General features: G+C 37.0%; 1 protein-coding gene across 1 annotated transcript in view; it reads left to right on the top strand.

Moving 5' to 3' along the window:
* Nucleotides 1–13,761, top strand: part of MYO6 (myosin VI) — a 232,000-nt gene that overhangs the window by 152,059 nt on the left and 66,180 nt on the right. Inside the window, exons 14-16 of the mRNA XM_036767011.1 lie at nucleotides 5,677–5,834; nucleotides 9,805–9,896; nucleotides 12,670–12,742. Of these exons, the coding sequence (XP_036622906.1) occupies nucleotides 5,677–5,834; nucleotides 9,805–9,896; nucleotides 12,670–12,742 (323 nt within the window). The remainder of the gene's footprint in view (nucleotides 1–5,676; nucleotides 5,835–9,804; nucleotides 9,897–12,669; nucleotides 12,743–13,761) is intronic.

Here is a 13,761-nt window from a genome sequence, read left to right as displayed (position 1 = left end):
CTGAAGAATTTTCTACCTACCTGGGCTGCTAACTGTACCATATAGGATGTTCAGAATCAGTATGAAATCAGTGGTTCAGGGGTGGATGGCAGGATCAGGCAAGGGAATCAGTGGCATATTGCCTATCCCCTTCTCATAGTAAACTCACCTATAGTTTTTCCTGGTCCCTATCCTTTCACTTTAGTACTTTCTGTTGTTAACAAAATCCCCTTTGCCCTAAATCTCTACCTCTCACTTTTCTTCCATCTTTGAAATTAGTCCTCCTGAATATCTCTGTTAGCACCTTCTTTGACACAGGGCAAAGAGGAAGAATTATCATACTCCTTGACCTCACTACTACTTCTTTCAGATCTTTCCTCTTCCACCTTTACTTAGCAATTACATTTCTTCCTTTAAAGATGCCATACTCAGTTATATCTTTGCTGCTGTTATCTGTAGACTTCCGTATCACTATTCCCTCACTAAGTTCAGCATATGGGTCATAGTCATTTTCTCTACCCCAACTCTTACCTACTTTGAACACACTGGTTTCCCAATTTCTCAATTTACTTATATCCTCTTATCTTAACTAGATCTCATCCAGTCTACCTCATTCATGGGTAGCAGCAGTTATTCTTTAAACCCTCCCTACCTGTAACAGCAAGGCAATAAACACAACATCGACAATAATAGTGAATATGCCTATGTAGTTCTCTATCGCCAAGTGTGACAGACTCTCCATATAGAAGGTAGAGGAAGTAAAACATTTATTCAGACACCAGAGAACCAGATCCCATAACCAAAGGTTCATCTCCCACAACCAGGAAGCCCACTTTATCATAACAGCAAGGAACCTAAGACACAATATCACAACATGGAGCCTTGCCATCCCAAAACCTCTCTGACCCCCCTGCTGGAGTCTTCAAAACTCACAGTGCAGCTATCACAGGTCGACTTTCTTTACCTCAGCTCTAACTATCATGACGGCCATTAACAGCCATAGAGACTCTCTCTCAGCATTTTCTGTGACACAACTTCCTTTTCCTCTCAGTAAGCTCCTCCCACTACATGTGACTTAGGCTTCCTGTGATGTAAGCAGGTCACATGGCCTATTAATGTGTGGGAAATATCTTCAAATGTAAGTTGCTATTATACTACCACACTCAACTAAACTTGGCTAATTGTGATATTAACTCTTAGTTTCCTCATCTGTAAAATGAAGGAGTTAGACTGGATTATTGCTGAGGTCTCTTGCATATCTAAAATGAATGAATTTATGGGTAGATTAGAGTGGAAATTGTTGGGATGGCTGCTTCTTCCTTTTGATTTCCTTATGCAAAAGCAAGTTAATTCTTGTTTAAGATCCAATAAATTTTTAGACTAATCTTTAAGAAATTAAAATAGTTCAATTATGAATTTTATATCACTTCCTCTCTTCTTTTATTTTCTGATACTTGTGGAGACCTGGTTTCCTTTGGATGACCCTGTATCCCTGTACCCGTTATGGTTGCAGTGAAGAGGAGTTAAGGAATACTCCTTGTTTCCCATTGCTATTTTCAGATTCTTTTTCTACTTTTATCACTTGACCTCTTCTCCTTTGAGGGTAATGCAGTCCAGGTTTATCATGTAATCCAGATCCTGGTGGCTGTTATATATTGGCTTCTATGATATTCTCCCTCCTTTCTTAATGAATTGAATCCCAGGCTCACAGCCTTCCTTTCTTTTTTTGACATTAATAAAAATTCTTTTTTCCCCTCTTCTTGATTTTTCCTCTTAAATTTATTTATTTTTAGTTTATAAAACAGCCTTCCTTTCTGCCACAGCTCTGACTTCTTATTTCCCTACTTTGTTCAACTTTGAGGACCTAAGCCTTACTCTACCTTAGCCACACTCAGGGATGGTTGTACCCTTGAGCTTATCATGTCCATGTTTGAGAAATCTGTAGTTTTTATATCTGATCATAATATTTCATCTTTTAGATTCTCCTTGTTCTTTATTCCTCTTAAATCTACTTTTCATTCTCATCATGATTTCCAGTCCCTTAATCCTTTAGTACTGTACTGGGCCATTTCCTCTGCTCTGTCTGCACTCTCCTCCTTTCCCAATCTCATTCTCTAGTTGAATTCTATTCTTTAGTGTTAAATCACTCATTCCTTTGTCCTGTCATCAATCGTACCATGACAGAACCACCCTCCCTGCATTATTCCTCCTAGCTACCTTCTTTGATCCTACTCGTGTGCTAGTAAATGGAAATGTAGGATATCATGAAATAATGATGACTGTGGCCACTACAAATTCATGCTATTTAATTTCAGCTGGGTCTTCACTGCAGCAAGCCAGACCCTCTTTTCCTCCCTAATCTATTCATTATCTCACCACAGTATCTATTCCAAACCTTTTCTTCTTTCCTTAAGCTTTTCATGTGATCACCTTCTCAGCTGAGGACAATGCCTAATACTTCACAGAAAAATAAATTGAGGCCATTTATTGAGAACTTCCTTTTCATATTATATACTTCTGACATCAGCCCCTACTATTTCTTCTCTAATTCTAGTCTTTGATGAAGAAGCAGCCCTTTTGTTTTTCAAGGCCAAGAACTATATATGTAACCTCAATTTTATTCTTTTCCCATCTTCTCCAGTACATTGCTTTAACTCTTATGTCAATTCCCTCTCTCATCTTCAATCTGTCCCTATCTACTCATTTGTTTTCTGCTTTCTATACACAGGCTCAAGCTTCTGTTTAAAAAAATCCTTTACTAGATCCTCCCCTGAATGCTAATTTTCATCCTTAGTAGCTTCCTTCCTGTTTTCAGCTTAATTTGAGAAAGCAATTTAAACTCAATCTTCCACTTGCTCTAGTATGTCCAAAACATAAGTTATTATCTTTTCTCCAAAACCCTCTCTTCTTGCAAACTCTCCTATTATTCTTGAAGGTACTACCATCTTCTAGTCACCCAGGCTTGCAACCTTGATCCCATCCTTAACTCCTTTCTTATACTCTACATATCCAATCTCTTGCCAAATCTTGTAGTATCTACCTTCACAAAATCTTGTGTATACATCCTTTTCTCTCCACTCTCACCCCTCACCCCCATAGTGATTAATTGTGATAGTTTGTTGGTTGGTCCTCTTGCTTGAAGTCTCTTAACTCTATCCACTCAGCTGCTAACATGATCTTTCTGAAACACAGGTCTGACTATACTGTACCCCTACTGAGTAAATTTCAGTGGCTCCATACTAATCCTCAGGCTCAAATATAAAATCTTCTTTTTGACGTGTAAAACTCTTCATATCCTGGCCCCTTCCTATCTTTCTAGTTTTCTTATACTTTGTTCCACTTCATGTACTTTATGATCCACCAAAATCTGTCTTACTGTTTCTCACTCTATTTTAAATCATCTGGATTCCTACTTTATCATTTGATAGAACTGTTCTCTCTCAAGTTGTCAGTGATGTCTCTAATTGCCAAATCTAATGCCTTTTTCTAAGTCTTCATTCTTGACTCTGTAGCATTTGCTAGTGTTGATTACCTTCTCCCCTTGGATACTCTCTCCCCTCTGGATTTTTCCTGACTCTACTCTTGTTTTTTTTCCCCTATGCATGTGACTAGCTCTCAGTTTTCATCCATGTTTCCATGAGAAACCCCACCCCCCGACTGTTCTAGGCCTTCTTTTATTTTCTTTTACTGTACTCTCCCTTGGTGATTTTATCAGCTCCTGTGGGCTCATTTATCGTTTGGACTGTCGTAAGGATCAAATGAGATAGCATTGGTAAATTGCTTTTCAAACTTTAAAGTATTATATATAGATAATGATGGTGATGATTCCCAGATTGACTTATCCAACTCTAGTCTTCCTCCTGAACTGCAGTCCCGAATTACCAGTTGCTTATTATACATTTCAAATTCTCATTGCTTTCTCTCCTAAACCTACACCTCTTCTGAACTTCCCTCCTGCCATTGAATGCATCATCATTCTTCTGGTCACACAGGTTCACATTTACAATATCTTCCTTGAATCCTTACTCTCACATATCCCATGTATCCAGTTGTTCTTCACATCTTGCAGTTTCTTTCTCTACGACATACCTTGTATGTCTTCTTTCCAGTATGTCTTCCTTCCAGTCACACAGCCATCACCCTAGGTCAGGTTCTCATCATTTCTTGCCTGCAGTATTTCAGTAGCCTTCTAATCCTTCTTCCTGCCTAAAGTTTCTCCTTACTCTAATCCATTTTTCACATGGCCACCAAAATGAATTTCTTAAGCTGCAGGTCTAATAAGGCTGTTCCTATACTAGTACTTTATTACCTCAAGGATTAAATGCAAACTACTCTGTTTGACATTCAAAACTCTTCACAGCCTGGCCCCTTTCTGTCTTTCTCATTGTCTTATATATTACTTCCCTACACATACTTTCCAGGCTGGCCTTACTCTTCTTGCTTGCTTTTGCTTACATGTAATGCTTCATCTCCTTTTTCTGGGCTTTTGCACTGACCCTCTTCCACGTGCCTAAAATGTTCCTTCTCCTTTTCTCTTTCTCTTGGTGTCCCTGGCTTCCTTTAAAAATCAGCTCAAAAACCATGTTCTGCCAACTGTCTTTTCTGGTTCTTCCTGCTGTAGTGTTCTACTTCCTGTATTGTTTCTCTATCTCTTTATTTACTCTGTGGTTGTTAGTACAAAAGCAAAAACTATTCTTTTGGTGGTCTTTTTTGCAAATTCCAGTTAAGTACTGCAATGTTAGATGACCATATGTCCCATAAGATGATATTTCTTGTTCCCTTTGAGAATACTAAAAAAAACTTGACTTTTTTGTCCCTCCTTGAAATATCTCTAAGTAATTTATACATTCAGCTGCAACATTTTTCTTCTGATTTTTTAGAGTGAGAATATTAAGATTGCCATAATTCAGTTTCTCCACTAGTATGACAACTTTTTGGTTATATAAATTTATTTATATATGTGTTGTCTTCCCTTTAACAATGAAATCTCTTTGGAGGGCAAGGACTGTTGGATTTTTGTTTTTCTTTCTTCATCATTTAGTACAGTTCTTCGTATGCAGTAGACATTTTATAAATCCTTTTTGATGAAGTGATTAGCTATTTAAAAAGAAACTCGCATTTATAGTAACAACAGCCAAGCTGAGGTTTTAAGATGTTTAAAAACTGTAATTCTTACCACCCTGTTCCCCCTTTTCTGCTACTCTGTCCCTATCACTGAAAAAATGGAAGGGGGCTGCTCAGAACTGAGGGCATTTTGTATTTCTCTTTATTTCATGGGTTTCCCTGGCTAAGGGATGTGTCAACAGATGCCCAGCCTACCTTATTTAGTGCTTTACTTTTCTTAGATAGTGCTGGAGTGGTCCTTGGAAAGCAGAATAGGTCTGTTGCTAGGTACCATACTTGAAACATTTCTGGCAGGATAGAGCATTCCAGAGCATGTACTTTGTTGGCATGATTTTGAGAATCGAGTGTTACCTCAACTCCTCAATGAGACATTGAAATGAGACCTTGTCAGACAATTTTATGATGGCGCTATACAAAAATATAAGTCTTATGTATTGATGCTGGTCTAATACATTTAAGTGGCTTTATTTATTGAATTAACTGTACATTTGTGGACATATCCCAAGGCTGTAATATTCTGTGTCTTGAATTATTTTTATGAAATGTTCAAATATTTTTGTATTTGTTTCGTAGGGTACCCCTGAAGGTGGAGCAAGCCAACAATGCACGTGATGCTTTGGCAAAAACTGTCTATAGTCATCTTTTTGATCATGTGGTGAACAGAGTAAATCAGTGTTTTCCTTTTGAAACATCATCATTTTTTATTGGAGTGCTAGATATTGCTGGTTTTGGTAAGTTTGACATACTTTTGTATTTTCTTAAGGTTCCCATACCTTTTCTGGCATGCTGTCATTATGTACCTTAGAGGTTTATTGTAACAATTCAGCTAGCAGCTGCTGTGGGGGTGAAAGACCAACACAAGCCCTGCAGCAAGAGCGCTGCCAGCACAGATTCTTTTGATCTGCTTTGCTAAGGAAAGTAATGTTAGGGAGTTAACAATCTTGCTTTAACCCAACATATAAACTCACTTATTTCAGGAGGAAAAGCCAGAAGCCTGAACTTCAGAGAAAACACAAACAAGTTACAAACATACACAATATAAACAGACCAGATCACAATTCATAGTTACCAAGAAACCATCAACATCTAGGTTGACAAGCCGGGAGGTTCTTAGAGTGGCTGCCCAGAGTCCCATGCCACACTCCTCCAGGAGTGAGAGCCTCAAGCAAACAACTCTGTTCTCTCTTTTTATACAGTCTTTGGACATCATCAGATGTCATCTGAGTGACCAGAACGTAGGTGCCTACTATTGGCTCTGGTCTTAGCAACTCCCCTTAGGGCCCTTGGGGCTTCCTGCCTGTCTCAAACTAGCGAACTAGTTTGCTAACCAGCCTGGGGCTTTGCACCTCGTAGTAAAAGGGTATGGGCCTGGGGTTTAGCACCTAGTAAAACTCAGTCAAAGATAATTAATTTAGCATTCTAAAACAGTAAAAAAATCCCAACTTAATTAATATTACAAGGTTAAAAGTTAAGTTCTCCTATTCCTTGAAGAATACTCCTGAGCGATTTTTGGAATCAACAGAAGATCAACTGGAGGAATTAGTAATGAAGTTAGCTCCACCATCTCTTCCCACCATTGACACCAGTAAACATGGCTCTATCTTTCTGCAACTCTCTGCTGCCCTCTCTTTTACCTGTGCCCTTTGAGAACCATCATCCTTTGTGGTGCAGGGGAAAAATGTGGGATTTAGTCAGAGGACTTGAACTTAAATCCATGTTTTGCCGTTGGTGCTAACCTATGTGACGTTACCTCTTTGCTTCTCAAGGGTTTCAACTAGACAGTTTTCAAGGTCCTTTTTAGCTCTGTATTTGTGGCCTTATGAACTTTGATATCTTACTTTCAACTTCTTTTCATTACCTGGTACTCACTGAAACCTAAATTTCTCCTGAACATGACTCTTGGTACCCTCTCCAAAGCCTGTTCTTCTTTCATACTACTTGGCACACTGGACTAGGAGGAAGAGTAGGGCTATTTGTTCCTCACTGCTATTTTCGTATCTGCCTGCTGGATGTTTAACCACTTCTTTTACTCTAAAGTTGACTCCATGTTGTCCAGATCCTTACTCTGTTATACTTCACTAGCAGCCTTACAGTTTTTTCAGCTCCCCCTTTCCTTTAATATCCAGTCCTCTCTTTTCCTCAGTCTTCTTATTCCATAACCTGAATGATTATTTTTATCTCTTCTTCCCTTGCTCCTTCTCCTCCTACTTCCCACACCCCATTCTTCTAAAGTCTAGCTGAATTTGCCTAATTACCATATTCCTAGTCATGACTCTGCTTATTTATTATATAATTTTCTTAATGTAATATTTTCTTATTTTGTATATCTGCATTTTAATTTTATGGATTGAATAATAAGCAGATGGTACACAGATAAAAAATTCAAAAGACTTATTTGAGTGACTTAATTATATCTAGAACTGGATTCCAGTATGCATTTTAAACTCAACATGTCCAAAACTGAACTCATTTTCTTTTCCCCTAAACCCTCCTTCCCTCCTAATTTCTTTATTACTGTAGAGGACAAAACATCCTTCTTGTTCTTCAGGCTTGAAACCTAGGTGTCATCCCCAACTCCTTGCTCTCTCTCATTCCCCCTATCCAGTCTGTTGCCCATGCCTGTCAATATGCCCCTTTCTCTCCTCTGACATTGACATCACTCTAGGGCTGACTCTCATCACGTTGTGCCTGGATTATTGCAGTAACCTGCTGGTGAGTCTTCCTGCCTCAAGTTTCTCCCCATTCCAATCCATCCTTCATTCAGCCACCAAAATAAATTTGCTAAAGCACAGGGAACGTGCCAGTCCTCCCTCCTCAGTAAACTCCAGTGGCCTCCCAACTCACTCTGGGATCAAATACGAAATCCTCTCATAACAAAGCCCCTCATAACTTTGACTCCTTCTAACTTTCTAGTCTTCATACACTTTACTTCTTGATATGTACTCTTTGATCCAGTGACATTGGCCTTCTTGCTGTGCAGTGAACAAGAAACTCCATCTCTTGATTCCAGACATTTTCTTTGGCTGTCCCCATGTTTGGATTGCTCTCCTATATCACCTCTACCTTCTGACTTCCCTGGCTTCCTTTAAATACCAGCTAAAATCCCATCTTATCCATAGAAACCCTGTCTTAGACCCTCATAATTCTAGTGCTGTTTCTTTGTTAATTATGTCCTATTTATTCTGCACATTACTGGTTTGAACATATTTGCTGTTGAGCTCCTTGAGGGCAAGGATTACCTATTACCTCATTTTATATCTCCAGCTCTTAGCACAGTGACTGAAACATAGTAGGCATTTAATAAATGTTTATTGTCTATGTTGTTTGAAAACACCCTGATATTGAATATGCATCTATAGCTCTTTTCTTATTGTATTCAGAGTCAATCAGAGTGAGTCAGACTGTGTGCTAAGTGCTGGTTATACAAAGAAAGGCATAGGACAATTGCTCTGTGGCATGTTGATGTCCTGAGGCCAAGCTAAGGAGGTTAGAGTTTCAGAATTGGTTTCATCATGCAGAATGGTGAATTCCTGGAGATAATGATGTCCAAGAAAGCAGCCAGTGGGGCTGATCAACTGAAATGATCAACTGAATTCCATGGATACTCTCCATAAATGGTGGATGATTTGAGAGGAGCTCCTAGATGTCCATTCCCTACTTTCTACAGTCGAAGGGAGAACCAATTTGAGGCAATTACAATAGTCCAGGAGGTGTAGAGGACTAGAAATAAGGTGTTGGCTGTGTTTGGAGAGAAGGGGGCAGATGTGAGATGTATATAGATATAGATACAGATATAGACTAGACTTCAGTTAACTGGATATGAAGAATGAAGGGGAGCGAGGAATCATTGTTATGGGAGTGGTATTCTACATTAAATAAAGTATTATAATACTAATTGTAGTTGAATACATTTTGTTCTGTTTTATTGTCCATGATACTGCTCCTAGGCAGTAGTTGATAGTCAAACCAGGCACTGTGCTAAGTAATGGGGATACAAAGAAAGGCAAAAGACAGTCCTTGCACTTAAAGCGGCTCACAGTCTAATGGGGGAAGACAACATACAAGATGAAGCTGAAAAGTTAGAGGGAAGATGAAAAGGAGAGGGTATCCTGGGGGCATAATGAAGTCCAGAAGAGTGGGAAATGAAAATATGGCTGCTCTGAGTACCTCCTTAAATGGAACATCTGGGAGGAGCTCTGCACTATTCATCCTGTGCCCTCTTTGGTTAGAGGGAGAGAGAGAGAGAGAGTTGGCACAGGGGCAGGGACCTGAGATGAGAATTTCAGATTTGATGTGATCTTGCAAGGTAATGAGATTCTGATGAAGGTCAGAGGAGTGCAACCAGGTGGGAAATAATGTTGCTCACCAGTTATTTTTGGCTTTTGTGTCTTTCTGTGAAAAATAGTCTTTTTGCAGTGCTGTGCTGAATAAGCCTTTATACAGTATAACTATTTCTAAAGGATGTCTGTTGCAGAATTTTAGTGTAGCACATCTTTTTCTAACCAGTTCATGTTTAATAGAATTAAAGTCTCAGGATGAGTATTATCATGGTAGTATAGAAAAGTGAATGTTATTTACAACTATTGATTTTTGTCTGATTTGGATTTAAGTCTTTGGTGCAATTAAAACTTATTTTAATAAAAATTTATGCTACTGGTCTGATAAAGATTATTCACTGTAGTTTTTTATTTTATCTTTCAGAGTACTTTGAACACAACAGTTTTGAACAGTTTTGCATCAACTATTGCAATGAAAAGCTACAACAGTTTTTCAATGAAAGGATTTTGAAGGAGGTAATTTACAATATGCCTATTGGTTAAGTTATAATATAGCTTTTTAGAGGACAAAAGTAAAACTGGCTTTGATTTGTTTGATTTTCTAAACATATTGCTACTGAATTTCAGCATAACTACTGAATGTAATTTTCTCCTTTAACACATTACCTCTGTGTCCTTTTTAGGACTTTTAAAAATATGGTTTATATATTCCTTATGTTTTTATATTTTTGTAACAGTGCTTTATAATATATATTGAAAATTTAGTAAAGTATTCAAGTGGTATAATTTTTCCTATAAAACTCCTATTAGTACAGCCTCTATTGGGGATAAAAATTTCTAAATATTTAGATCCTTCAGTCTTTCATTACTTAAGTGGATTTAGGATAATCAATGTAGATATCTTTTCAACTGTTGCAGGTTGCAACCCATTCATGATTTCTTGTCCTTTGGGATTCTTATCCATGTCTGACTATAAATCCTCCATAGAGAATCTATGCAAAGTCCTGGCAGTCACCTTCTAGGGTTTTTTTTTTAACATTACATGGAAGTAATGTGTGACACTTGGACTTTTTGTTATCCCTTGTTTTTGATACATGACTAACTCACTTTATTTTCCAAATATAAATTTCCTCTTCTTGCTTGAGTTCTTTTCTCTATTTGACACTTGGTCATCCCATTCACTCCTTGGTCCCACCTACCTTCTCTCTTCTTCACATATGATATTCTGTTGTCTGTTTCTCTGCCTTTTCACTGACTCTGTCATGCCTGGAATGAATTTCCTCTTCATCTCTACCTTACAGAATCTCCCTCATCTTTGAAGAGGCAGCTCAAACTACATCTTATGTACAAACTCTGTCACCCAAATACTAGTGTCTTCCCTAACTACCTTGTGTGTAACTACTTTGTCTTTATTTCATAATCTGTATACACATATATGTCTGTGTTTCTATGGTGTTTCTGTTAATAGAATATAAGCTCCTTCAGAGTAGGAATTTTCTCTTTCTTTAGATTTGTATCCACTATATCTAGCATAATGTCTGACATATAGTAGATACCTAATAAATAGTTATTGATCAGCTGAAACGTGGTTTCAGTTTTCGTAACAATGTCAATACGGATGTAATTCTGTCTCTTCAGTCCTGTATCAGCTTGGTAGTCATTGGGCAAAGTTCTACATTTAGGCAACTTTGAAATTACTATTTACGCATAGTCTTAAGATCATATAATTTTCAGCACAATCTTCCTCCTTCTGTCACTCAGTCACTATTGTTAAAGACGTGGACCTGCACAGGACTAAGGACTTGTTTGTATTTGCTTTTCTTTCACAGGATGACAAGAGCCTAAAAATTCATAATTTAGTGATTAATTTGCTCCCAATAAGTTCTTAGCACTTACCTAGGCTGATACTTAGTTGGAACAGTCTTTTGCAGAGACTTTAAGCATTTGACATATACTAGAGTATATGTACATTCTTGGCCTAAGCACAAGTCATTCTTGCTTCTCTGTCATGAAACTTTCCCTTAGTTAAAAAAGAAACACCCACTCAATTGAGAAAAAAGCTCAATTTGTTTACATTTTCACCTAATAGCTTATAAAGTAGTACTTACATACACATGTAATTAACTAGTGTTCATATAGTGTTCTAAAGTTTGTAAAGCATTTTACAGATAGCATCTCATTTTATCTTTACAACAATCCTGGGAGTTAGGTGTTATTATCCTCCCCATTTTACAAATGATGAAATTGAGACAGACAAAAGTTAAATAACTTGCCCAGTGTCACATAGCTAGCATGTGCCTGAGTCCAATTTGAATCCAAGACTTCCTGACGCTAGGTCTAGCACTATCCATTATGCCACCTTACGGCGTATGTTTATGCATGTGTGTGCTTGTATATAGAAACACATATACACATTTTATTTATATATATGTATATATGTATATGCATATGTATATGTATATGTACATGTAACACACTTGTGTATGTGTATATACATACCCTCACACACAAAAGTTTATATGTATATAGTCATCCAGTGTATGTTATAATCCGTATACAGGAACATGCCCCTTTACTGATACGTATGTCTAAATATGATCAGATAACCTGCACTTGATCAGATCTCCCTGCCTCAATTTAGAGAAATATTCAGGTTTGTTAAAAGACCTATAGTTCATTTGAGATAAGCAAAATTAAGACATTTAGCATAAAATAGTAATAGTAATATAGTAAAATACTAATAAATTTTCTTTTTTGAATGCCATCAAAGGGTAGTAAGTCTATAAAATAGGTATAAATCTATCTTGTAGGCTTATAAGTACCTTCCAGAGAGTTTGCTTTTTTAAAAAAAATTGCTTATTCTAAGTTCTTAGTTACTTGATAATTCTATGACTGGTAATGTATAATTATGCACATGAACATGTTTCTGTCTATGTGATTCATATACTTGATTTGTTGGGGGCTAGTTACTTATTTTCCTGGGAGAATGCTTGGTTATATACTCCCTAAGAGCAAAGACTTTATCTTTTCCCTGTTCAGTGGTGCGTTCTTCTAGTAAGCTCTTTGCAAGTGTGAGTTTTTTCACTTATCGTATTTGTATCCTTAACATCTAACATTGCCTGGTACATAGTTAGGTGCCTAATAAATATTTGTTGATTCATCTCCTTTGTTACTTAGTGTAATATAAATACTTAATAATTGTTAATTTTACTGTAACTGGCGTAAAACACTGAAGCAATTTCTTACCTCAAGGGATATCCATATCTATAATTATTTAATTTTTATTTAGGAACAAGAGCTGTACCAAAAAGAAGGTTTAGGAGTCAATGAAGTGCACTATGTGGATAATCAGGATTGTATTGGTATGTCTTATTTGACTATATTTTTTAATAATATGGTAGGTTATAATAAATTTTCTTTAGAATGGATTTTAATACTGCGTCTTGCTATTTTTCCAATCTATAGCTATTGAATACCTTAGTTAGTGGAAATAAAGATGGATTCGTTATTGACAAAAGCCTCATTTTTAAATATTGCTTCTTGGAAGGGATTCTTTCAATTCAACCCTCTTTGGTTTTGGTTTAAAGTTTTCTAAAGGCTTTTCTAATCCTGTTTATGCTTTTGAATTTTCATTTGGCCAGTATGTTAAAAAAAATTAGGAACTTTAGAATAAATTCTGTAAATACATTTAAGTAAATTAAATATAATCAAAGTAGCAGTATGAATTCAGAGTAATTTTTGATCTACTGAACATTTTTTGGGGGGATTGGATTGAATAACATATTTGTTTCTGTTTCTATAATTGCGTATAATAGTGGGACCAGTCTTTTTTGGCATATCATAGCACATGTACTTCTGTGAGAGAGCAAAGGAAGGATTTTTCTTTGGGACTAATTTGCCTTTCTGTGATTGAGAATATAACTACAGTTGTGACCAAGAAACTTGTATTTGTTAGAACGTTGTGCATAAAAGTGAATAGTTGTTGCCCCTGAGTCATTTCTCTGCCATCTGCAATTGTCCTCGTTACCTAATCAACATCCATTCTTACTGATCACCACAAACATTAAGAGAAAGTCCCTTTGTAAATTTGGCCTCCCAGTCTCCAAACTACAGGTGAGAATTAGGTAGGGTACAATAATTATGTGTGTACAACTTTTAAAATGCTTGACATTTTTGAATTGAAAACTTGTTTATTCCACTTTCCCTAAATATTCCCTTTCTTGGGCTCTGTCCTAAAGATCCTGTCTCCTTTTTCATGTCTCTTCTTATCATAATATTTCCCAGCCTTTAAGGCCCAACTTAAATTCCACGTCTATCCTATGGAACATGCCCCAGGCAGAAATAATTTCATCCTCCTTTGAACTGCTGTAACACTTATTTT

The sequence above is a fragment of the Trichosurus vulpecula genome, chromosome 7, assembly GCF_011100635.1.
Source record: "Trichosurus vulpecula isolate mTriVul1 chromosome 7, mTriVul1.pri, whole genome shotgun sequence".
NCBI classification, from domain to species: domain Eukaryota; kingdom Metazoa; phylum Chordata; class Mammalia; order Diprotodontia; family Phalangeridae; genus Trichosurus; species Trichosurus vulpecula.
This window is presented reverse-complemented; position numbering and strand designations above follow the sequence as displayed.